The 26,763-nt window shown below is 45.0% G+C and overlaps 1 protein-coding gene and 1 long non-coding RNA gene across 11 annotated transcripts in view; one reads left to right on the top strand and one right to left on the bottom strand.

Moving 5' to 3' along the window:
- Positions 1–11,582, bottom strand: part of LOC127049943 (uncharacterized) — a 77,106-nt gene extending 65,524 nt beyond the window's left edge. Inside the window, exon 1 of the long non-coding RNA XR_007774113.1 lies at positions 11,502–11,582. This is a non-coding gene — a long non-coding RNA (uncharacterized LOC127049943). The remainder of the gene's footprint in view (positions 1–11,501) is intronic.
- The window catches only part of LTBP1 (latent transforming growth factor beta binding protein 1), a 358,939-nt gene extending 344,819 nt beyond the window's left edge, over positions 1–14,120 (top strand). For all 10 annotated transcript variants that reach the window (XM_050951316.1, XM_050951315.1, XM_050951321.1 and 7 more), the window contains 3 exons: positions 1,105–1,227; positions 6,685–6,834; positions 13,082–14,120. In XM_050951316.1, coding sequence (XP_050807273.1) covers positions 1,105–1,227; positions 6,685–6,834; positions 13,082–13,251 — 443 coding nt within the window. In that variant the 3' untranslated portion in view covers positions 13,252–14,120. The remainder of the gene's footprint in view (positions 1–1,104; positions 1,228–6,684; positions 6,835–13,081) is intronic.
- The last annotated feature ends 12,643 nt before the right edge of the window (positions 14,121–26,763 follow it).

Genomic DNA, 26,763 nt, shown 5'->3' with positions numbered 1-26,763 from the left:
TCATACTTTTCCTGTTATAGGTTATCTGAAAACCAGTTATTCTGTATGGGAAGTGTTGCTTTGATGCTAAAATGTCTGCAGCAGTATTCAGGAGGTGTCTATAGATCCATATGACAATGAGGTTTTTATTCAAAGCATCTGTCTTGTATGTAGTTCATTGCAATATGTAATAATAGTTCAAGTACTGCACTGAGGCTGGTCTAACTTACAGTGTGGGACAGGCAGAAGATGTAATGCAATCCTCCTGGGGTGAGGGGGTCATCAGCAGAGGGATCAAACCTGGGACATCTGAACCAAAACAAAAAAGCTTCTATTACCTCAGCTAAAAGATCCAGGTCTGTTTATTAACTTACAGCTAGTGGCAGAATCATAAAACATGGTCCAGCCACTAGCAGAGGACAAAGAGCCATACTCTGTATGCAGTTATGGGACCATAAAGTTACTTTCCCAGGACCTCTCTGCCTTTTCAGTCCCTTAGCCAAGCAGAGCTTGGGAGGAACTGATATCTGGGCACTCTGGTTTTAGCACATGGCCCGCATCGTGGGACAATGAGAAGTGGCTATGATGGAAGGATGCAAAGTATTCTCTACTTACACTGGCCCAGCTCTACTGGCCAGTGCAGTGTGTGTGGGACAGATATGGACCCACTCTCTCCTCACCCGCTTTGCCTCGTTTTGGGTGGCTAATTCCAACACCTGTTCTGGCCTGAAGTAGTCTTTGCAGTCAAGGGGTACAAAGACTATAATTGCAGCTGGCCCTTGTGCAGTGGGAGTATGGTAAGCTGCTTATGCCTTTTCATCCCCTCCTCCTTTGAAAGGACTGCCAAAATCTGGCCCTTAATTTTTTGTAGAGTTGTTAATTCAAATCCATTCCTTCAGTGTAAAACAACTGAAGTCACAAAAGGGATTAATTTGGCCCATTACATTTTAATGACATTCTTCTTGAAGGGGAGAGAAAAATTTGTAGACGCTTCAGATTTATGCTGTTTCTAGGAAAGACATTTATTTCCAGCTGACAGGAGTTGCAGGTCATTGGAACTGCTGTAATGTGTCCTTTGTTACAAGTGTGCTTAGTTTTATGTCCTATTTTGTTTTTCCTCCTCAGAGGATTATGCCCAGCTGTGCAATGTTCCAGTTCCAGGATCTCGACGACCATATGGACAAGATGCTTTGGTTGACTTTGAGGAACACTATACCCCAGAAACTGATCCACTCTTTGTTGAAGACCGTAAGTAAATATCACTGTTATGTAAAATTCTTGAAAGCAGGATTATAACTTGGATTACTTCCCTGTAGTTGGCTTCATTCATCTGTTTGCTTCTGAGTAATGTGGCCTATTTATTTATGTTCTACTTATTCCTATTACATTAACTTTGTCCGGTGTTCAGGTTCCAGCGCCAGAGTTGTATATGAGCCCATTTGGGCCCAAAGTACAATATTATTTTGTTTAATATAGTGAAATAATGTGTGCCAGATATACTAAATTTATATTTACCAACAGATTTACAGCTAAAGGTCAAAAGACTAATTTTTCTTTGGAGCATGCTACTCAAACTCCTTTGGGGTATATAAATTTTTTTTTTTAAATTCTTCATGCCAGCTTTCCATGATTTTCCAGCAGAACTTATGTGGGGGAGGTGGAGTGTGTGCATGATGTTCTCACTCCAAAAAAATTGCCTAGTTTAGCATGACCACTGAGTATGATTTGCACAGGCTTTAGTTGGAATGCCAATACACACACAAATGAATAGGTCACGGGGAAAGCAAAGATCTTCCTACAGAATCTTATAGAAGTAGAGTTCTAAATTTATGCTTGAAAAATGCATGGGTTTTTAATTGAATAAGAGCCTGATCCATCTTGCTTTGAAGTCAATGGAAATCTGTTTGATCAGGACCTAGGCCAGGGGTTCTCAAAACTTCATTGCACCACAACGCCCTTCTGACAATAAAAATTACTACATGACCCCAGGAGGGGGGACTGAAGTTTAAGCCCACTCGAGCTCTGCTGCCCTGGGGGGTGGCAAAGCTGAAGACCAAGGGCTTCAGCCCCAGGCAGGTAGCCTATAACTTGAGCCCCGCTGCCCAGGGCTAAAGCTCTTAGGCTTGGGCTTCGGCCCTGGACCTCAGCAAGTCTAAGCCAGCACTGCTGACCCCATTAAAATGAGGTTGTGACCCACTTTGGGATCCCGACCCACAGTTTGAGAACCACTGACCTAGACTACTTGGACTGCCTTGAATTCAGCTTACACCCTTATACCAGGGCTGAATTTGGTCCAGCATATTTCTTCAGTCTTACGTTAGAAACAAAATGGTGGTTACAAAAGGAACAGGCAATCCCAACTGCCTTGTACATATAGCATGCAGGTATCACTTCTCTCTTACCCAACATGTCTCCCATTAAAATGAGTTAATAAGTTAAAAGAAATAATGGTAAAAGAAATCAAAATGATAGCTTTGAACAGGGCCAGAGGACTACAGTGAGTAGCAGAAGTTTGAGATGTATTCCCTGCCGCTAATTGCACAAGTACTAATAGGATGAAATTCAATAAGGACAAATGTAAAGCACTAAATTTAGGAAGGAATAATCAATTTCATGAATACAAAATGGGAAATGACTGCCTACAAAGGAGTTCTGCAGAAAAGGATGTGGGGGATATAGTGGGTCACAAACTACATATGAGTCAACAATGTAATACTGTTGCAAAGAAAACAAACAGTATTCTGGGATGTATTAGCAAGAGTGTTGTAAGCAAGATACGAGATGTAATACTTCCACTCTATTCAACACTGATAAGGCCTCAGCTGGAGTATTGTGTCCAGTTCTGGGCACCACACTTCAGGAAAGACCTGAACAAATTGGAGGAAGTCCAGAGGAAAGCAAAATGATTAATCAGAAAATCAAAAATGATTAAAGGTCTTGAAAACATGATCTATGAGGGAAGACTGAAAAAATGGATCTGCTTAGTCTGGAGAAGAGAAAACTGAAGAGACATGATAAGTCTTCAAGTACAGCAAAGGTTATAATAAAGAAGAGGGTAGGAGATTGTTCTCCTTATCCACTGAGGACAGGTAAAAAAGAAATGGGCTTAAATTACAGCAAGCAAGATCTATGTTAGACATTAGGAAAAACTTCATCTCTAAGGGTAGTTAAGACCTCGAACAAATTGCCTACAGATGTTGTGGAATCTCCATCACTGGAAGTTTTGAAGAACAGGTTAGACAAACACCTGTCAGGGATGGTCTCTAGATAATACTTAGTCATGCCACAGTGCAGGGGACTGGACTAGATGACCTATCGAGGTCTCTTCCAGTCCTACATTTCAATGATTCTATTAAATGTAGTCTACAGAAACCAGGGTTCATCTCTGTTTAATACCTAACAAACCTAGTAGACTTTATGCAGAGCTGTACAAAGCTAAACAATATTGACTTCTAACACTGATGAAAATTATCAAAGCACAATGAAAACCCCAGAAAGAGATGATTGTGTCCCCAATATGATAGAAGAGAAATAGAGTGGGAGACGTGCTTTCTATTCCAGTGTCCAAATTATAAAGGGGTGTAAAAAAGTACTTCCTCAAATTATAAGCATTGATAAAAGACTTTCCATTAATAAGTTATTAGAGAACTGTGTGTAACCCTAGGAGATATCGAAGAGATATCAGAACTAGAATCTCTCTAGCATCCTGCCACTAAATCAGAAACAATAATGCCAATGAACACAGACTGTAACCTAGAACACATCTGTGTAACCCTATCCTGGGCAGATGCTTGAGCAAATGCTGGATATGCCTCAGCAAATGCCCAAAGTTTTGATCCTTTTGGACATTTTAACCAGTTGTATTGTTGTTAATAATGATAATTTTAATATAAATGTTTATTATATGGTAGTACTCAGAGATGAGATTGAGACCCAAATGGGATTGAGACCCCTTGTGCTGGGTGCAATACGATCCCAGAAAAGAGACTGTTCTTGCCCTGAAAGGCCTACAGTACAGATCTTGACATGCGAATTAAATATTTTTCAATTTTATTACCATTGGATTCTCTTAGAACTGCAAACAAATATTTGTTACTTGTTGCAAGCGAGCTTAAAAATAGACATGTTGCAGTATGGATTATAGTGCAAACAATCTTGTTTAAACCAGTTTCAGCTAATTAAAGATTTCAGCATGCTATTATGTGAGCACAGTGCAGAACAGATGATGTCTTTCGTTTGTAAAGAATTTGTTCAAGAGCACCACCTCTTCCCTGCTTGACAGTGTTTGTTTTTCATAATTAGTCATCTATATCATGGCCCAGCAAATGCCTGCAATGTAAAGGAGCCCCTCTAACTGGATTAAAATATAATAGAGGTTGTTGAAAAGTTTGCTGCTTTCTTGTAGTAAAGCAAAATAATCTACTCAATACATTTTTATATATCTGTATCTTACTGCAGTTCACTACATTAATAGGAAACTTTGTAATGATCCCTACTATATGTGAAGGTGTGTACTCAACAAAGTAAATATATGTTCAAGTTAATTTCTAAGTCTCTATGGTATGCGGCACCATTTTTGTTATGTTGATCTGTTCCACAATTCAAGCTTATCCCAAACTAAGCGCATTTTGGCCACAAGTGGACATGAACCTGTGAAGTATCCAGACAGCCTTGAAGAGCCAGTGCTGGACACACTAGATTTGTGCAAATAGAGGGCATATGGATGAGGACAGAGAGGGTACAATTAGAAAGATAGGGCATGGATAGAGAAAATGTGAGATGAGGGAAAGAATGAGAGGAGCCTGGACTAATAAGGGAAAATGTGAAAAGGCAGATGGAAGGGAATAACAGTAAAAGAGAGGAAGAGATTAATAGAACAGAGGTGTATTATACATATCAAATATCTGTTAAAAATGATTCCAAATATATGAACAGGTTTTAGATACACCAATGGTCTGTTTGTGGAGTTAATGTGTGAATTAAATGTCAGTAGAAAATCCCCTCTGTGTGTCCCCTGCCATGCACACACCATGACCACATAAAAAACCAAACCCCAGTATATTATTTAAACTGGATCAGGAGGGATGTTATTAAATGCTGCGGACTTTTTCTCAAATATTCTTTTTGATGTGGTTGGCTGCCATCTACAGTTCTGTTTTATTTATTGCATCTAAGAATGGAAAGATAATAAGACTGTTGTATAAATAACTTGTTGGTACTTAGATGAGCACTTTAATCTTACTGAAATTCAATGAGCATTTAAAATTTTTGAATAAGTTTTGAATAAGTTTTAAAATATATGCATTCTTCCCCTATTATTATTATGTTATTGTCTAGAGACCCTAAATCAGGGCTGAAGGTTTCCTCATAATAGGCATGGTACGAACTAGGAAAACAAAGACAGTCCCTATCCCAGAGAGCTCACTACCTAGGATTATGACAAGACACAGTAAAGTAGTTTATAAGTATTTATATCAGTGCCCATCATCCAAGTATCTGAGTGACTCCTAAAGAGTTATTAGCCAAAACCACAACAGGCTAGTAGTCTAATTTCCTCTTACTTCACTCAAGGCAGTTGGGACTAATATTTTTTTGCATGTTTCATCTAGAGCAGGAGTGGGGCAAACTTTTTGGCCCAAGAGTGTGAAAATTGTATGGTGGCCATGAATGCTCATGAAATTGGGGGTTGGGGTGGGGGTGAGGGCTCTGGCGGGGGGGGTTCTGGGGTGGGGCCAGGAATGAGGAGTTCAGGGTGCGGGAGTGGGTTCCAGGCTGGGGCAGGGGTGCAGGTGGGGGTGATGAGGGCTCCAGCTGGCGGTACAGCTCTGGGGTGCAGGAGGGTGGGACCGAGGGCTTCGGAGGTTGGGAGGGGGATGAGGGCTGGGGCATAGGAGGGGGTGAGGAGTGGAGGCTCCAGGCAGTGCTTACCTCAAGCAGCTCCCCAAAGCAGCGGTATGTCCCCCCTCTGGCTTCTACATGGAGGTGCGGCCAGGCAGCTCTGCGTACTGCCCTGTCTACAGGTGCTGCCCTTGCAGCTCCCGTTGGCCCCATTTGCTGGCCAATAGGAGTGGCGGGGGCAGCGTGCGGAGCCCCCTGGCTGTCCCTACACATAGAAGCTGGAGGGGGGATGTGCCGCTGCTTCCAGGAGCCACGCGGAGCAAGCCCCTGACCGGGCTCCCTGGCAGGAGCTCAAGGGCTGGATTAAAACGTCTTAAGGGACGGATACGGCCCCTGGGCCATAGTTTGCCTACCTCTGATCTAGCGTAATTACAATATAACTTCTTCCCTCCACTTTTTATAGTAATATTTAGAAGAGCTTTTATAATTATTTTTCAAATTATCCTAAAATACTTCTACATCAGCACTATAAACTCTTATAAAGTCTGATTTTACAAGATTTTATTACAAAGTAATATTTTATCAATGAGATAATTTATTAAAATGTCTGATAAAAATGGATCAAATCTTTTAACATTAGTTATACACATTTCAAACAGCCATTTTATGTTCATCTTAAAATATAACTGTATTTTATTAGTATATTAAAAATTCCAGATGGAGCAGATTTGCTAAAGCTGACCTATATTCTACAAAGTTGAGTCACATCCCAGTAAACCCCTGAGACGATACATTTGTTTAAAAAAAAAAAAAAAGGGGGATCAGCGTCTTTCTAACTTATTTGTTTGCAATACTTTCTCCACCTAGGTTTTCTGAACAGCTTTGAGGAGTTACAAGCAGAGGAATGTGGCATTCTGAATGGATGCGAAAATGGCCGGTGTGTCAGAGTCCAGGAAGGCTATACCTGTGATTGTTTTGATGGCTACCACTTGGACATGGCCAAAATGACTTGTGTTGGTGAGATTACAATGCAATATTTTACATACAATTCATTTTTTGTATTTTAGCAGATTTACTCACACAAGCAGACCCATTTACTTAACTTCAGTGAAACTACTTATGTGAGTAAAGTTACTTATTTGCTGTAGGAGAAAATCTTTTTGACAAAAGATCATCTGAATTATGTTAAACATTCTAAATCTATATATGATATATTGAAAGCCATTTTCACTTGAACAGTGAACAGTTGTCCTAAGTATCCATGAGAAATATGGGATTGTGGAGTGTATACTACTAATAATTAGCTAGGGAAACATACTATTCATAATAGTCATAAAAAGTATGTTAGCGTGCCTGTGTCAATTTCAGTGCTAAGCTAACTAGTATGGTAAAGGTACTATTAATTAAAAGACACTCAGTAATAACTCACATAAATAAAATGTAATACATTAAATTGCAGAACAAGCTTTGGTTAAAATTTTCAAAAGTATTTAAGAGAGTTAGGAGCCCAAGTCCCATTTTCAAAAGTTACTTAGGGACAGATTTTTAAAAGTATATTTAAGCACCTACAGGTTCAATAGGTGCCTAGTGGGATATTCAGAAGTACCTGTGTGTCTGACTCCCTTTGAAACCATAGAGTTGGAAGGGACCTCAAGAGGTCAGTCAATGGGAGTTAGGCACACAGGTGCTTGTGAGAATTGGGCACCAGTCATTTACCAAGAATGGTTCTTTTAATGGACCGGTGGTATCTGCCTTCCACAGAACTGGCTGGCAAACTTCTAGGCACCTAAATATCTTTAAAAATCTGACCCTAAGTCACTTTGAAAAATGTCATCCCTTATCTAACTGTATCATATGTTTTCCCATATACATGTATATATATATTCACATGTATTTTTCTGTCCTTGTTTCCCCAAGATATTTTTAAGTGAATGTATTACTCATGTAAAGAACTGAACTGAGAACACTGGAGATTGACATGCTCTTATTATCTGCAGAACAGATGCAACTCTAGTAGCAGCACCGTAAGCTTCTTTATACTGATCTGCCCTAACAACTGTCTTCACTGCCAAAAAAAAGGTGTGGTTTTACAACGAGATAACTAACGTATATTAGCTATATCTCTGTAAAATGCTAGTGAAGGCAAAGGGTCTGTGGTTGTTACTGCAAAGTAGCTAGCTGAGGTCAACCAGAGGTGATGGCATATACTGTTGATCTTGTCTAACTGCACTGCAATAAAAACTACTTGCACCATGTCTCCAATAGGATTTTACAGCAAGATAGTTCATACACATTTGTTCTATCTCTGTAAAACAAACCAAACAACCAACCACCTTTTTGGGCAATGAAGGCATAGCCCTACTGCACCTCAGTCCAATGCTATAGAGACTTGCTGGAGGAGTGAGGTAGATTTCTCTTCACAACTATTAGTCACTGGCCTCTCTGCTAAGACTGCCAACTAGTGCTAGCTGTATTTCTTTTCTTTTTTAATATGGTTATGTAAGAATTGTATTACACCAAGAACTGAGCTCAACAATGCATTTCACGTAGACCACTGAACAGTCACCGGATGGCACTTTATGAGCAAGCTTCAAAGGATTAGTTCTTTCTCAAGTGAAGGTCCCTATTGTATTCCACTGTGGGTTACGCATGCACACCATGCTCTCGGAGTTGGAGAATTTGAAAGTAGTGTCCACTGATCTGTGCATGTGCCCTGACTTGCCTTGTGCTTCCATCCAAGGTGATAAAGAGCAAGGCAGTCCGAGTGCATCTCCAATTCCTTCTCACCGCTGCATAGTCTGGTTCGGAACCTTCAGTGCCTTTGTCTCTGACGCAGTTCTAATAATTACAGTTGTAAATAGTTTTATCAGTTTTAGCCATACTTTTTCTAATTTTATTTGTTTCCTAGTTTTAGTAGTTACTAGTATTAACAGTTAGATTAGAATAGACTTCGGAGATTTTCATCGTCTGTCATCCTACTTGGTACGCCTGTTCAAGTACTAAACTATTCCTAGAACCCCTGGCTTCAAACTTTGTGCCTCTTGCTCACAATCCTTCTCAGTCACCGACAACCACCAACGCTGCCTTCACTGCCTGGGAGAAACTCGCATCCCGGCTAAGTGCACTATTTGCCAGTCCTTCCCCAGCCATCTCAGAGAAGGCCGAGTATTTGTTCTCTGGAAGTATGTCATGGAGATGGCCCTGAGACCTCATTTGGACCCAGGCCAGGGAACCCTACCTGTATGTCAGCCTGATTCAGCGAGGAGCGTGCCATGTGCTCTTGCGTCAAACTCTGGTGCCAGCAGAACCGCCCCCACAGATCCATGGTGGGGCCTAGTCAGGAGATTAGCAAGCGGTCCCCTAAGTCTTCCTCCAAGTCCAAGGAACTGAACATTCCCTCCACTAGCTCAGCCCAAGGGGATGTACCACGTTCTAAGTCCCACAGGCATGAGAAGAAGACCCATAAACAATGGGATTCAGTGGTTCCTTCCAGGCAGCAAACCATTGGTACTGCCATCTCCAGCACCTCGCAAGATGCTCCCACACCAGGAAGGCTTCAGCAATGGTACTGGCGACCGGAAAAGAGAGAATACTCCTTACACCAAGGAGATCCAGATCCATGGCTGCACCCCAAGATGTCTTTGCCTTACTGAATCCAGAGTCTCCTCCTCTATAGGGTCCCTCCACTTCCAGAGAACTCATATCTCCGCCACAGGATATGCCTACAATACTGGGTCTATCACCCTCCTCGCATATGTTATACACCACTCCATTGTCTCTGACGGTACTGTCATTGGAACCAGCATCCACCTTTTCCTCTTCCAGTGAATCAGAATGGGGGAAAGAACTGCCTCTGCCATACTGCTTCTGTCCAACATCACAGATTTCAACACACTCATGGAAGCAACTACCTCCTCAGCCTTCCTAGAGCCCCTGGCATCCCATGCCAGGAGAACCCTGCAACCTCCTGTTGATCCTGCTTTATTGGCCATATTGGGGGCCCTGGACACAGTATCCTCCTTCGGTGCTTGCTGAGAGGATGAAAGGGCTCCCCGTCTCATCCCAGCATATTTCATCGTGGATCATGTCCTGCATCAGAACGTGCTACGGCCTAGCTAAAATTCCAGCCCCACCGTTAACGGCGCACTCCACAAGAGCACAGGTGTCATCTGCTGCATTCCTTGCGCAGGTCCCTATCCAGGACACATGCAAGGCAGCAACATGGTCTTCCATCCACACCTTTATGTTGCACTATGCTATCACCCAACAGGTGAGGGACGATGCAGCCTTCAGCAGGACAGTACAGTAACTCCTCACTTCAAGTCATTCCGGTTAATGTTATTTCATTGTTACGTTGCTGATCAGTTAGGGAACGTGCGCGTTTAAAGTTGTGCAATGCTCCCTTCTAACGTTGTTTGGCAGCTGCCTGCTTTGTCTACTGCTTGCAGGAAGAGCAGCCCATTGCAGCTAGCTGGTGGGGACTTGGAACCAGGGTGGACCGGCAGCCCCCCTATCAGCTCCATGCTCCTCTAAGTTCCCTGTGCAGCAGCTGCCCAGCAGGCTAGTAATTGCAGCTGTCCTCCCCCCACACACACACTGCCATGTGCTGCTCCTGCTCTCTGTCTTGGAGCTGCTCCCCAAGACTCCTGCTTGCTGTGGAGGGGGGAAGGGAAGGAAGAGGGAGCTAATGTCAGGGTGTCCCCCTCCCCTCTGCTTCCCACTTACCTCATCTTCCATAGAGCAGGGGGGGACACACCAGGGCTCAGGATGGAGGGAACTTGCAGCAGCTGCAGTCTCAGCAAGCTGATCTAATTAACAAGGCAGTGTACTTAAAGGGGAAATGCGCATATCTCCCTCCATTCCTGCTGCCTTGCAGAGTGAGAGTGTTAACCCTTGAGGGATCAGCCAATTGCTAGTTCATCATTTAGCAGTAAGGGAAATATCCCACCCTCTGACTCCTCCACCTCAACCAAGCTTCACAATCATCATCACTGTGTACCAGTATTAAATTGTTTGTTTAAAATTTATAGTGTGTGTGTGTACACACACACACACACTATTGTCTGGTGAAAAAAATTTCCCTGGAACCTAACCCCCTCATTTACATTAATTCTTATGGGGAAATTGGATTCGCTTAACATCGTTTCCCTTAAAGTTGCATTTTTCAGGAACATAACTACAGCGTTAAGTGAAGCGTTACTGTACTGCAATCAGCAACTCGGTGAACTCTGACCCTTCCTCCGTCAAACCTGCTTGGGAGTCACCTATTGGAATGGACATGAGCAATCACTCGAAGAAGAAAAGACGGTTACCTACCTACCTTTTGTAACTGTTGTTCATTGAGATATGTTGCTCATGTCCATTCCAAATCCCACCCTCCTTACCTGTGTCGGAGTATTCCAGCAAGAAGGAACTGAGCAGGCAGTCGGTCAGCAGGGACCTATATATACTGCCATAAAGGCACCGCACCAGGGGGCTCCACAGCCGACCCGACAGGTACCACTAAGATAAAACCTTCCAACAATCGTGCACACAGCGCGCGTACACACCTATTGGAATGGACATGAGCAATCACTCAAAGAAGATCTCGAAGCTATGATGGCAGACCTGCCATTTACAGTATTCCACAAGAATTAAGTTTCCTTAGGCTTACACTTGAAATTTTTACCAGTCCATTCACTTACCCGTTTTCTTCCCAAAACCTGCACACATCTGCAGAAGAGCTCCATTCCCTCAACATCCAACAAGCTTTGGCCTTTTACCTGCAAAGAACAAAAACAATCAGGAAGTCCCTTAGGCTGCTTATTACGGTAAGAGAGAGAATCAGGTGACAGGCCATCTCCACCCAGAGAAACTCCAAATAGATTTCCAGCTGCATTAAACTCTGCTACTAGTTGTTAAACCTACTGCCCTCACACACACACACACGAACACTCACTCCATTGGGGTCACTCCATTAGATCTCAAGCTCAAGCAATGACCATGGCGTCCCTTCAAAATGGGTCTTACATAAACATATGTAGAGCAGCCATGTGGAGTTCTGTCCACACATTTGCAAAATGCTATACCTTGGTGCAGGACTCAGTGGCGGATGCCTGCTTTGGCACAGCAATTCTCCACATGACCCTTCCATCCTCCTCCTTGCACCCTCCTCTAACTCAGGTATTACTTTCAGTCACCCACAGTGGAATACAGTAGGGACCATGACTCAAAGAAGAGGAGGAAGTTACTTACCTGTAACTCAAAATTCTTTGAGATGGGTGGTCCCTGTCTGTATTCCACTTCCCACCCTCTTTCCCCTCTGCTTCAGATCTGTCAAATTCATAGTGGAGAAGGAACTGGAGATGTGGTCAGTGCACCCCACCCTTTATTGCCTCAGACAGAAGGATAAAGCAAGTCAGGGCACATGCATGGACCAATGGACACTACTCTGACTTTGGGCACATGGTCCAGGGAGAATACAGATCAGGACCACACCTTGAAGAGCCTCCTCATTTTTGTTGGTAAATATCAGTTTCACCATGCACACGCATACTGACCAAAAAAATTTCCTTCAGTGATTGAAATGTATAGGTAGGCAAAGTAAGAAAAATGCTGCTTCAGAACTTATTAGAGTTTGACTGAAGGATATTTATTTTGTGTATTTTGACATGTGATGTTGACAATTAGTGTTTTAACAGTTATAAAACTTTAATTTTTTGAATCTGTGTCTATTTTCATTAAATAATTGTCTGACCCCACCCAAAAAAATTTCTTTTGACTGCAAAAATTTTCACAGATAAAAATTGAAATGTTTAAAATCCATAATTATGTGAAAATGTGTATAGATAAAAATAGAAAAAAGCTAAATGTAAACATTGATATTATCTGATGAAATTAGAAAAAAATAAAAATCAAATTCTGCCTATTTAGAAGTGAGTAATTAATAATAATTGTTTAACAGCCTAGACTGAATTCAAACTACTGATTTAGCAGTGAAAGACTGTTTAAACCATTACTGATTCCCTGTGATATCCACTTCACTGTTTTCTTTTCCATTAAATGTGTATTCATTAAAAAGCTTTTGATCCTCCCATATAGTTCTGCCTAATCTGAAGTTAATACACAGTTTATCACTTTTTCATACATGTTCTACCATTGATGATGATAGAAGTTAATTTAATGCATCCAGGGGGAAATAGTCTTTGTGGAGGAAAATAGCAACATTGACATGTTTAATTATACTGCAGTTTATCTACATGTTCTGGTGTGTCTGTTTTTGCAGATGTGAATGAATGCGATGAACTGAACAGTAGGATGTCTCTCTGCAAGAACGCCAAGTGCATTAACACAGAAGGTTCGTACAAGTGTTTGTGTCTGCCAGGCTATGTACCTTCAGACAAGCCAAACTACTGCACACCACTGAACTCAGAAATAGACAGTGAACTGGAGTAGAGGAGAATCTACATAACCTAAGCCCATATACTCTGCACTGTATAAAGAAAACGAAGAAATGTATTTAACTTGAGCTGAGGATGCACCTAATTTAGAGTGATGACTTTATGGAAAACAGCATTAAAATGTGTTTCTTGAAGGTGAAATGTGATGGGTTGATATTCATCAGCTTCACTGAAATGACAGACCAAATGGACACATTTCTCTATATGGAAGAAAAACAAGTATATAGTGTGTTCATAAGTACAACTCATTGGAAATGGGCAAAACAGTGCTGTTATTTTAAACAGAAGAGGGGGTGGTTGTGTTGGGTTTTTTGTTTTTACTATTGCTTGATTTAATTGGCATTTAAATAGCAGTGAAAATATTTTATATTACTTTTTTCATTTTTTGATTGTGCAGTTCCTTTCCTACCGTTTCTCTTCAAAACATCTTTTTCTGAACAGTGCAAATTCTTTTATACAGATTTTTAAGGCCATTTTAGAAAAGTTGTAACACAGGGTAATGCTCCTCCAGTTCTTTTCTGGACTGGAACATTGGTCACTGACTTTTTTAATTGCCGGTTGTCTGCCCTGTGGAGCAGGCACTGTTTGTTTTCAAATGTTTATACACCTTGGAGAAAAGTCCTTTGTACTCATTTTGTATTCTACATGGTCTTTTACTGCACTTAAAATCCTTAGAACCTTTCTTGCCAAGTTTCAAAGCTGCTAGTGGACAACCATTGGATTCCTTTTGTATATTAAAACAAAAGATCTGAGCTCATGTCTGTATTGTAATATGTAAATTGAACACAAAAGAGATCTTGTATGATTACCCTAACATATTAAAGCTGTATATTATAACTCAATAAAATCACTTTTTTCTTTTTCTTTTTTTTAGAAAAGAAGCTGTTTATTAATTGTAGATTATTTTATTTCTTTCATGGATTTACTGATTTTTATTGGCATTTGTTTTCTCATGTTTTACAATGGAGTCAACAAAATTAGGGTACCAGTATATATCTCACTAACCAATATTTTCATACACTATTGGATTTATTTTACACTAATCTAGTTTTAAGGATTCATCGTGTTATTTTTTCTTATCCCATATTGTTTTATCAAGGCCAAGACTTTCATTGCAGACTAGATGATCACGATGGTCCCTTCTGACCTTAAAGTCTCTAGGCAGGGCCGGCTCCAGGCACCAGCATTCTGCTTGGGGCGGCAATCTGCAAGGGACAGCAATCCCTGTTGTCCGCAGTGGCTTCAGTTAAACATAGAAGCTGCCGCCGAATTGCTGCCACTGCAGAAACGCGCCTGCCGCCCTGAGGGCACATGGACTGCCCCCGCCGCCCGTGGCGGCAATTCGTTGCGCTGCTTGGGGCGGCAAAGACTGTAGAGCCGGCCCTATCTATAGGCACCCTCCAAAAGACTCAAAGTTAGACTCCTATGGGGAGATTTTCAAACACATTTAAGGAAATTAGGCTGACTTGAAAGTTGACTTTTCATTGGTTTTATGCTTCTAACTCCCTTGGGTACTTTGGCAAATATCCCCACTAAATCCTTAGTTAGGCACCTATGTAAGTGGCTTGATTTTCAAAAGCAACTCCCACTAAAGTCAATGAGACTATTGGCACAACTAAAAGCTGATAATGAGTAATGGTGGTACAGTCTAGCCCCAAGTGGGCTATGCTGGTAGAAGAGACCTATCAGGAGAAGTAGTATAATTCAGTATGTCCCTGTTATAACAGAGGCCACAAGGTCCATGCCCTTCATGCTAATCAGCTAGAGGAGGAAATCTTCCTTCTTGTCGTAGTTGAAAATAGATGAAAGTGGCATGAAGGATGGAGGAGTCCTGGAGCAGCAGCAGCACTCTGTCACCGTTCTCTACGTGGGTATCATTCGCTTCAGGCTGATGGTGACGGTTCTGGGATGATGTATGGATGAACGAAGAAGAGCACAAAGGTGAGAGAGAGAGAGAGAGAAACAGGTTTAACAGAGAAGTGAGATGTTTAGCACCAGTGCAGAGAGAAGTAAGATTAATCAAAATGGACATAAAGGAGGGAAGAGACTACAAGAGAAGCTGAAAAAAGAGGTCTTAAAGCAAAAAAGAAATAAAAAAAATAAAAATATTCTAAATAGGTAATGTAGTGGGTTGGTGGTGGTTGCCCTTCCCCTCCCCCCCTCCGGGTCCATGGGAGGTCACTACGCCTCACCACGCCCGTGTGTCACCCACCATGGGGGAATTAGCGGGGCAACACACAGGGCTGGGGCTCTGGCCTTCAGTCAGAGCAGAGCAACAAACAGGAGGCTCAAACCTGTAGTCGGGTGAGGCAACAAGTCCTTCGGGCTCAGGCAGCGGTAGAGCACCCAAATACAGTCCAGGGGGCTCAGGCAAGATTCACAGAGCCCAGTGTCCTAGCTTGGCTGGCTATAGGCTGATATAGGCCTCCTGGCCTACAGAGCGGAAGTACTGCCACCCCAGGAGTGGGGTGGCAGGAGAGATGCAGGCCCGCCGAACTCCACCGCATCCCAGTCCAGGGCCCTCACAGTGGCGGGGGTTCTGCCACTGGGTCAGTGGAGATCCACCTGCACCACACTGACCTTGTACCAGGCCAGCTCTTTTGTTGTCTAGTTTTCCAGAGCTACTTCCTAGCTCCCCCTCAGGGTGTACCTGAATCCGTCGGGGGTCCTCTGGTTGTCAGGAAGAAGTCCCGTGGCAGTCCCAGCAACTCCTCCATGGCTTAGTCAGCGGGTGGCTCCCAGCTTCACAGGGGCCCGTGGCAGTCTCCCAGCTCAGGAGCAGGCAGGAGGCATCTGACTCCTTCAGCAGCTGCAGCCCAACTAAGCTCCCAGACCTGCCTTTTATAGTTCCTATCCCACCCGCTGATTTCCAGTGGGAGGGCTGAGGGCAGCCTGGCTCCACCCACCAGGGCTCAATGAGTGGTCCCTCCTCCTCTGGGTCCATGGGAGGCCACTCCGCCTCACTACAGGTAATCACAGAAATGTAGGAGTGGAAGAGACCTCGATAGGTCATTTACTTCAGTCCTTTGCACCCAAGGCAGGATTAAGTATTATCTAGACCAGTGGAACCCAAACTTTTTAACTCGCCCCTCCTAGTGGGGTCACCCCCACAGATTGAAGACCTCTGCTCTACACCATCCCTGATAGGTGTTTGTCTAAACTGTTCTTAAAAACCTTCAATGATGGAGATTTCACAATCTCTCTTAGTAATTTGTTCCACTTCCTTACAGTAGGAAGTTTTTCCGAATGTCTAACTTAAATCTCCCTTCCTGCAATTTAAGCCCATTACTTCTTTTCCTGTCCTCAGTGGTAAAGGAGAACAATTATCACCTTCCTCTTTATAACAATATTTTCCATACTTGAAGACTGTTACCATGTTCCCCTTCAGTCTTCTCTCTTCCAGAATAAACAAGCCCAATTTTTTCAATCTTTCCTTGTATGCCCTGGCTTGGGTCGAGTCCGGTACTGCCCCTATTAACTCTATCCTCTGGACAGGAGACAGGGTCGATTTCTCTTCATTTAGGAGTAGACCCAGACTCTCGAAGGTAGCTCTGATAAATGTGACCTGAATTTCCACCTGGGTCCTGAAGCGGCCTTTGATCAGCCAGTCGTCGAGGTACAGAAAAATCTGTACCTGGTGCCTCCGCAAGAATGTGGCAACGACTGCCATGCCCTTTGGTGAATACTCGAGGTGCTGCTGACAAGCCGAATGGGAGGACAATAGATTAATAGTGGGTACCATTGACCACAAACATGAGGTACTTCCTGTGGGGCTGAGTGATTGTGATGTGAAAATATGTGTCCTTCAAGTCAAGGGCGGCATACCAATCTCCTGGATCTAGTAAGGGGATGATGCGGAACTTGAGTTTCTTTACAAACTTGCTGAGTTTTCGCAGATCCAGGATAGGCCTGAGGCCACCTTTGGCTTTTGGTATTAGGAAATACTGGGAATAAAAGCCCTCGCCTGAGAAACCTCCTCCACTGCCCCCTAGCGATAGAAGCAACTGCACCTCCTGGATGAGGAGTTGCTCCTGAGAAGGGTCCTTGAAGAGGGACAGGAAGGGAGGTGGAAGGGTGGGAAGGCACAGAATTGGATGGAGTATCCACTCTTTACTGTGTGGATCACCCAGCAGTCTGAAGTGATAAAGGACCATGCATGAGAGAAAAGGGATAGTCGTCTCGTCAGGAAAAAGTAAGGCAGGGTAGATCCAGTCTCTGATTTGGTGCGCTGTCCTTGGCTACATGTTCAAAAGGCCGGTTTAGGGCTAGAGGGCAGATTGGGCTGGCCAGAGCCCTGGCCTGAGGATGGGTGTTGCCTCCTCCTGCCATTCCTGCTCCTCTTCTGAGAACCATCCTGTCAGTTCTACTGATGGAATCTCGGAGGAGGTTGCAGTCGGAAGTGTCTCCACTGTGTGTCTTCTCAGAAAACAGAGTCACACCCTCAAATGGGAGATCTTGAATAGTCTGCTGGATCTTGTAAGGGATCCCTGAGCCTTGGAGCTAGGATCCCCTCCTCATGGCTACCCCTGTCACCATGACCCTAGTTGCAGCATCTTCAATGTCCAATGCAGCCTGGAGGGAAGCCCGGGAGACTAGCTTTCCCTCCTCCACCAAGGCTGAGAACTCGGTTCAGGAGTCCGACGGGAGGCGCTCATTAAATTTGGTCATCGCCACACCAGTGTTATACGAGTACTTGCTGCTGATGGCCTGTTGGTTCAAGATACAAAGCTGCAGACCTCCTGTGGAGTAGACCTTTCTCCCAACAAGGTCTAGATGCCTAGCCTCCCTGTTTTTAGGAAACCTGTCTCTCACGCTGGTTAGCGGCTTCCACAACAAGAGAATCGGGGTGGGTGGGAGTATAAATGTTTGAACACTCTGGAGGGCACGAAATAACACCTCTCATTGTGCTTGGCAGTGGGCAGCAAGGAAGCTGGGGTCTGCAACGGGGTCTTGGTGGTGTCCACAATGTTTTTAATAAGTGGAATGGCAATACAGGAAGGTCCTGAGGAGGCAAGGATGTCCACCATGGGATCAGCTTCCTCGACGACTTCCTCGGCCTTAATGCCCAGACCCTGAGCAGCCCTGCACAGCAACTGCTGCAGCACTCTGTTGTCCTCGAGCACCGGGGTTATGGCTCTACCTGCCAATGCTTCATCAGGTGACGAAGAAGAGGAAGCACTTATACAGAGCAGATGCTCCCTGCCATCTGCCCCCAGGGGGTCCCTAGACTCTTGGGGCAGCTTTGGTGCCAGTGATGCGCTCGACAGTGCCAGGGCTGCAGACACTGGACCAAGTGTTAGCGCCATCATCAGTACGACGGGAGGAACCATTGATGGAGCCGGTGCCAATCCGCTTGTCTGTGCCAATGAAGATGGAGGGCCCATCACCAGCATTGGCGCCAGGGCCATCAGTGCCTGCACCATAGTCGACGTCGACAATGGTGCCAGTGTGGAAGTTGGGTGCATCAGCGTTGCCAAGGGCAGAGCCAGGATTGGTGCTGAACACAGTGCCGGAGTCTGACGGTGCAGCTGTCAGAGGCATTGGTGCGTGGGCAGGCGCTGAGGGCAGATGCGTAGCCAATGGCGAGATAAAGGTGGCTGAGGCCACAGAAAACACTGTGTAGGTGACCTTTGGTCCCTCCTTGTCCTTGGTAAAAGGACCAAGGAGTCCAGAAGGGCCACGGTGGTGGGTTCTGCCACTGCAGAGGCCACGCCTGGGGCTCCCTCCTGTTTATCCCAGACCTCTATCTGCAGCTTCTGCTTCTCCTGGAGCGACAGGAGTCGGACACTAACTCCAAGGTCTCCGAGACTGAAGAGACCGTGGCGGAGCCTCACCTCAGTGCCTCCAGTGTTGACAGCTCGGGGAGGGGGTAGGCTCGCTGTCTGAGTGGGCTGGTGCCGAGGGACATGGAGAATGAGAGCGCCTGGACATCATAGCTGGCTTCCCTCTGGAGTGTACCAAGGGGTAGGGTGGGTCTGTCTACACTGGATGTTCTTCCCTCCTTGGGGGCAAAAACGGCACCGTAAGTGGTAGCTGCTGTGTAGGGGCTGGCAATCGAGGGAGTCCCGGACTCAACTGCCTCACCTGGGCAGGAGTTGACACAGCCCTGGTAGGGGATCCAGAGCTATGGCCTGCCTGGGGTCTCATTTCTCTGGATTTAGCTGGAAGTGAACGACTGTCCGACTTCTTTTTCTTCTGAGGCACTGGCACTTGACGATGCTACCAGGGCACTCCACGTCAAGGACGAAGCGTTAGGAGCCAAGTCCCCTGAGCCTGAGTCAGAGTAGGGGCTTAGGGCTGCCTCCATGAGGATCACCTTAAGCCACTGTTCTCTTTAAGAGTTCTAGGGTGGAACTCGCAGCAGATCTTACAGCGATCCTTTTGGTGACCCTCCCTGAGGCACCGTAAACACAGAGTGTGGATAATTCTTCGGCATGCGCTTCATGCAGGCCACACAGATTTTAAACCCTGGGGACTGCAGCATACCACGGCTCTGGGGAGGCAGAATAGGGGGAAACCCCCAACAACTCTATACTAAGAACTCTAATACAAAGAACGGATACTATGGTAACTATATAGAGTAACTACAGAACACGCTTGCTAAGCAAGGACTAAGGGAAGTTCCAGACAACTGTCACTGGCAGCAAGAAGAAAATGAAGGAGTGGCAGATCGGCAGGGCTCTATATTGAGTGCCATGAAGGCACGACTCCAGGGGGTGCCCAGGCCAGCCCGACGGATGCTGCTGGGGAAAAATCTTCTGGCCACCAGCCAGGTGCGCACGCACACACCTGATTGGAATGGACATGAACAAGCACTCAAAGAAGAATAAGCACTGACTGGTGGGACCACATCGTTATGCAGTTATGGGATGTTGAGCAGTGGCTGCAGAACTTTTGCATGCAGAAGGTCACTTTCCAGGAACTTTGGCAGAGTTTTTCCCAGCCCTGAAGCGCAGCAATGCTAAAATGAGACCTGCTTTGACAGAAGCAAGAGACGATCACTGTGGAGAAGCTTGCAATGCCAGCCTACTACTGGTGAATGGGAAATCAGTTTGGAGTTGGTAAATGTACCGTGGGAGCTGTTGTGATCCAAGTGTGCTAGACCTGTAATACTTCTCCTAAGAAGGATAGTAACTCCAGGCAATGTGCAGGACGCAGTGGATGGTTTTGCTGTGAGGGGGTTCCCTAGCTGCAGGGGGCGATAGATGGCATGCATATCCCTAGCTTGGCACCAGATTACCTTTCCAGAGAGTACATAAACCAAAAGGAATACTTTTTTATTGTGCTTCACGCACTGGTGGATCACAGGGGGCATTTCACCGACATCAGCTTAGTATGGTCAAGAAAGGTGAATGACGCACACATCTTTAAGAACCTGTGTCTGTTCAGAAAGTTGCAAGCAGGGACTTCCTTTTCAGATCAGAGAATAACCATCGATGATGTTGAAATGCCAATAGTGAATCTGGGAGATCCAGTTCTCCACACTATTGTATTCCTCTCATGTACTTCTGGTGTTGTTAATAGCTCTAAAAATGATACACTCCAGGTGAAATCCCAGCCCCAGTGAAGTCAATGGGAGTTTTGCCACTGACTTGCATGGAGCCAGGATTTCACCCTCCATTCTGGTTAATTTCCCCTTCCTTACTTCAACTTACTCTCAAACCACAGGTGGTCTGCCCAACTAGCAACAGATCACAGAGCAGAAACAAAAAGCACTTGAACACAATGTGCTCATAGACTCATAGACTTTAGGGTCAGAAGGGACCAATGTGATCATCTAGTCTGACCTCCTGCACAAAGCAGGCCACAGAACCCTACCCATCCACTTCTATAACAAACCCCTACCCGACGTCCGAGTTATTGAAGTCTTCAAATTGTGGTTTGAAGACCTCAAGCTGCAGAGAATCCACCAGCAGGTGACCCATGCCCCACGCTGCAGAGGAAGGCGAAAAACCTCCAGGGCCTCTGCCAATCTGCCCTGGAGGAAAATTCCTTCCCGACCCCAAATATGGCGATCAGCTAAACCCTGAGCATGTGGGCAAGACTCACCAGCCAGCACTCAGGAAAGAATTCTCTGCAGTAACTCAGATCCCATCCCATCACCGACCACTGGGCATACTTATCTGCTGGTAATCAAAGATCAATTGCCAAAATTAAGCTATCCCATCATACCATCCCTTCCATAAACTTATCAAGCTTAGTCTTAAAGCCAGATATGTCTTTTGCCCCCACTACTCCCCTTGGAAGGCTGTTCCAGAACTTCACTCCTCTAATGGTTAGAAACCTTCGTCTAATTTCAAGTCTAAACTTCCTAGTGTCCAGTTTATACCCATTCGTTCTTGTGTCTACATTGGTACTAAGCTTAAATAATTCCTCTCCCTCCCTAATATTAATCCCTCTGATATATTTATAAAGAACAAGCATATCCCCCCTCAGCCTTCTTTTGGCTAGACTAAACAAGCCAAGCTCTTTGAGTCTCCTTTCATATGACAAGTTTTCCATTCCTCGGATCATCCTAGTAGCCCGTCTCTGAAGCTGTTCCAGTTTGAATTCATCCTTCTTAAACATGGGAGACCAGAACTGCCCACAGTATTCCAGGTGAGGTCACACCAGCACCTTATATAACGGTACTAACACCTCCTTATCTTTGCTGGAAATACCTCCCCTGATGCATCCTAAAACCGCATTAGCTTTTTTAACGGCCATATCACATTGGCGGCTCATAGTCATCCTGTGATCAACCAATACTCCAAGGTCCTTCTCCTCCTCTGTTGCTTCCAACTGATGTGTACCCAATGTATATCTAAAATTCTTATTATTAATCTCTAAGTGCATGACCTTGCACTTTGCACTATTAAATTTCATCCTATTACTATTACTCCAGTTTACAAAGTCATCCAGATCTTTCTGTATGATATCCCGGTTCTCCTCCGTGTTAGCAATACCCACCAGCTTCGTGTCATCTGCAAACTTTATTAGCACATTCCCGCTTTTTGTTCCAAGATCAGTAATAAAAAGGTTAAATAAGATTGGTCCCAAAACCGATCCTTGAGGAACTCCACTAGTAACCTCCTTCCAGCCTGACAGTTCACCCTTCAGTACGACCCGTTGTAGTCTCCCCTTTAACCAGTTCCTTATCCACCTTTCAATTTTCATATTGATCCCCATCTTTTCCAATCTGACTAATAATTCCCCATGTGGAACCGTGTCAAATGCCTTACTGAAATCGAGGTAAATTAGGTCTACTGCATTTCCTTTGTCTAAATAATCTGTCACCTTCTCAAAGAAGGAGATCAGGTTGGTTTGGCATGATCTACCTTTAGTAAAACCATATTGTAATTTGTCCCAATTACCATTGACCTCAATGTCCTTAACTACTTTCTCCTTCAAAATTTTTTCCAAGACCTTACATACTACAGATGTCAAACTAACAGGCCTATAGTTACTCGGATCACTTTTTTTCCCTTTCTTAAAGATAGGAACTATGTTAGCAATTCTCCAGTCATACTGTACAATCCCTAAGTTTACTGATTCATTAAAAATTCTCGCTAACGGGCTTGCAATTTCATGCTCCAGTTCCTTTAATATTCTCGGATGAAGATTGTCTGGGCCCTCCGATTTTGTCTCATTAAGCTGTTCAAGTTTGGCTTCTACCTCAGATGTGGTAATATCTACCTCCATATCCTCATTCCCGTTTGTCATCCTTCCATTATCCCTAAGCTCCTCATTAGCCTTATTAAAGACTGAGGCAAAGTACTTATTTAGATACTGGGCCATGCCTAGGTTATCCTTAACCTCCTTTCCATCCTCAGTGTTTAGCGGTCCCACTTCTTCTTTCTTTGTTTTCTTCTTATTTATATGGCTATAGAACCTTTTACTATTGGTTTTAATTCCCTTTGCAAGGTCCAACTCTGCTTGGCTTTTAGCCTTTCTCATTTCAGCTAATCTAAAGCCCACATTTGTATTTGTACCAGCTGCTGACTTGTTTTTCAGCAGCATGTGAAAATCACCTAGGTTGCTAGTTTCTTGCTGACACTCTGCCCCCTCTCCCTTCCCTATGAGGCACAGACAGAATCCAGAAGCCAGTAGGAATATTATATTTTTCTTTTCTCTGCTAAGGGCTTTTTAGCAGAGAGAGAAACAGTTGGTTTTAAAAGGGAACCAGAGAGAATTTTTTTTTCTGCTCTCTCTGGCAGTTTGTGGCTTGCATGTTAAGCAAGAAGCCATTACCAGACTGTTAAGGGTCTTTTGTCATGCAATAGCCCTCCCATTAGGAGGCAAGTTCCAGCACTATAGGCATGCAAATAAAGTGGTTTTTCAGGTTTACTTAACATTGAAGATTAGCTAAAGGCACTGTTGCTAGGCAGACTTCAGGAGGCAACAGAGAGCCTGCAGTTCAGAAGATAAACACCGGAGGGCACCCCAACACAAGAAAACAGGAATCATGACTTCTAAGGCAAAAATTGAGGCGGAAGAGCAACTCAAAGAAGCTGAACACAGGCGACAACTGGAAATAAAACAAAAAGAGATGGAGATGAAAGAAAAGGAAGAAAGCATGAAACTGGCAGCCTTCCAAAGAGAACAGGCAGCCCAAGAGGCAGCACACAAAAGAAAACTAGAAGAAGAAGAGGTAGCCTACCGAAGGAAACAAGCAGAAGAAGAGTTGGCCCACAGAAGGAGGCAAGAAGAAGAGGAGGCGGCCCACCACCGAGAAATGGAAAAGCAACAAAAAGAAATGGAAAAACAACAAAAAGAGAATGAAGAGAAGGAAAAACAGAGAAAACATGAACTGGAGTTGGCAAAAGCTGGGCTGCATGTGCCAGCCAACCCTAACAACCCGGCGCCCATTATTGCTCCACAGCACAGGAAATTTCCCACCTACAAGGCAGGTGATGACACCGAGGCCTTCTTGGAAAATTTTGAAAGAGCCTGTCTTGGGTACAGCATTCCCGAAGACCAGTACATGGTAGAATTGAGGTCACAGCTCAGTGGACCTTTAGCAGAGGTGGCAGCTGAAATGCCTAAGCAGCAAATGAATGACTATAAACTTTTTCAAACCAAGGCCAGATACAGAATGGGGATAACCCCAGATCATGCCCGTCGGCGCTTCAGAACCCAAAAGTGGAAACCAGAGGTGTCATTTCCCAAACACGCCTACTACATTGCAAAAAACTATGAGGCCTGGATAACAGGAAACAACATTCAAACCTTGGAAGAACTGCACCTCCTCATACAAATGGAGCAGTTCTTGGATGGTGTTCCTGAAGACATCACACGGTACATACAAGATGGAAATCCCAAAGATATCGCTGAGGCGGGGGAGATTGGAGCCAAATGGATGGAACTGGCAGAAAGCAAGAAAGCTACTGTCAAGGGGAACGATTACCCCAGGGGGCACACAGACCATAAACCCTACAACCGAGGACAGCCAAAGACCCCACATACAACCCAAGTCAAGCCACAGACGCCCTACTCTTCCACCTCACCAGTCTCCAGTAACTCACTTCGGCCCAGTGACCCATCAGATGGAAGATGCTTTAAGTGTAATGAACTGGGACATATCAAGGCCAACTGTCCCAAGAACACCATGCGAGTGCAATTCATTACACCACCATCACACCAAAGATCCCCAGGCCCGGATGCCTCTCAAATACCCTTGGAGCGAAGGGAAAATTTGAGAGTGGGCGGAAAGAAGGTTACTGCGTGGAGAGACACGGGGGCACAAGTGTCAGCTATCCACCAATCCTTCGTTGACCCCAAATTCATCAACCCAAAGGCCAAAGTTACAATTTACCCCTTCATGTCACAAGCTGTAGACTTGCCTACAGCTCAACTGCCTGTCCAGTACAAAGGCTGGTCAGGAATGTGGACTTTTGCAGTCTATGACAATTATCCTATCCCCATGCTACTGGGGGAAGACTTGGCCAACCAGGTGAAGCAGGCCAAGAGAGTGGGAATGGTTACACGTAGCCAAACCAGGCAAGCTTCCAGACCCATTCCTGTTCCTGAGCCGTCCACAGAGGCCCCGTCTGTGTTACCAGAGACCCAGACAGAGGTAGTGGACCCGGATTCCATGCCTACCACTGAAACAGCCACAGCATCTCCAGTCCCAGGCCCGGAACTGGAACAGCAACCAGCACCAGCAAGTGCAACCACATCCTCAAACTCAACGCCAGAGGGCGCCAGCGAGCCACAACTGGCAGAAGCAACAGACAGCCATACCCAAAAGGCTCAGCCAGAGCCTGAAATACCCTCAGGTGCACCAGCGGAGAGCGGTTCACCAGCAACGGAAACAACCCCATCACCTACATCGCTTCCAGAGGGACCAAGCCCAAGTCCACAGTCTGAGGAAGAACTGGTGACCCCAGCCTCAAGGGAACAGTTCCAGGCTGAGCAGGAAGCGGATGACAGCCTTCAGAAAGCTTGGGCGGCGGCACGGAGCACCCCACCGCCTCTCAGCTCTTCTAATCGATCCCGGTTTGTTATAGACCAAGGACTTTTATACAAGGAAATTCTTTCTGGTGGACACCGGGAAGAATGGCAGCCGCAAAAACAGTTGGTGGTTCCAACTAAGTACCGGGGGAAGCTCTTAAGCTTAGCCCATGATCATCCCAGTGGCCATGCTGGGGTGAACAGAACCAAGGACCGGTTGGGGAAGTCCTTCCACTGGGAGGGGATGGGCAAGGACGTTGCCAAGTATGTCCGGTCTTGTGAGGTATGCCAAAGAGTGGGAAAGCCTCAAGACCAGGTCAAGGCCCCTCTCCAGACACTCCCCATAATTGAGGTCCCATTTCAGCGAGTAGCTGTGGATATTCTGGGCCCTTTCCCAAAAAAGACGCCCAGAGGAAAGCAGTACGTACTGACTTTAGTGGACTTTGCTACCTGATGGCCAGAAGCAGTCGCTCTAGGCAACACCAGGGCTAACACTGTGTGCCTGGCCCTAACAGACATCTTTGCCAGGGTAGGTTGGCCCTCCGACATCCTTACAGATTCAGGGTCTAATTTCCTGGCAGGGACCATGGAAAAACTGTGGGAAACTCATGGGGTGAATCACTTGGTTGCCACCCCGTACCACCATCAAACCAATGGCCTGGTGGAAAGGTTCAATGGAACTTTGGGGGCCATGATACGAAAATTCATCAACGAATTCTCCAATAATTGGGACCTAGTGTTGCAGCAGTTGCTGTTTGCCTACAGGGCTGTACCACATCCCAGTTTAGGGTTTTCACCATTTGAACTTGTGTATGGTCACGAGGTTAAGGGGCCATTACAGTTGGTGAAGCAGCAATGGGAGGGGTTTACGCCTTCTCCAGGAACTAACATTCTGGACTTTGTAAGCAACCTACAAAGCACCCTCCGACACTCTTTAGCCCTTGCTAGAGAGAACCTAGAGGATGCTCAAGAAGAGCAAAAGGCCTGGTATGACAGACATGCCAGAGAACGTTCCTTCAAGGTAGGAGACCAGGTTATGGTCTTGAAGGCGCAACAGGCCCATAAGATGGAAGCA

This window comes from Gopherus flavomarginatus, chromosome 4, assembly GCF_025201925.1.
Source record: "Gopherus flavomarginatus isolate rGopFla2 chromosome 4, rGopFla2.mat.asm, whole genome shotgun sequence".
Lineage (NCBI taxonomy): Eukaryota > Metazoa > Chordata > Testudines > Testudinidae > Gopherus > Gopherus flavomarginatus.
The sequence above is the reverse complement of the archived record's forward strand: the minus strand, read 5'-3'. Positions and strand labels throughout refer to the sequence as shown.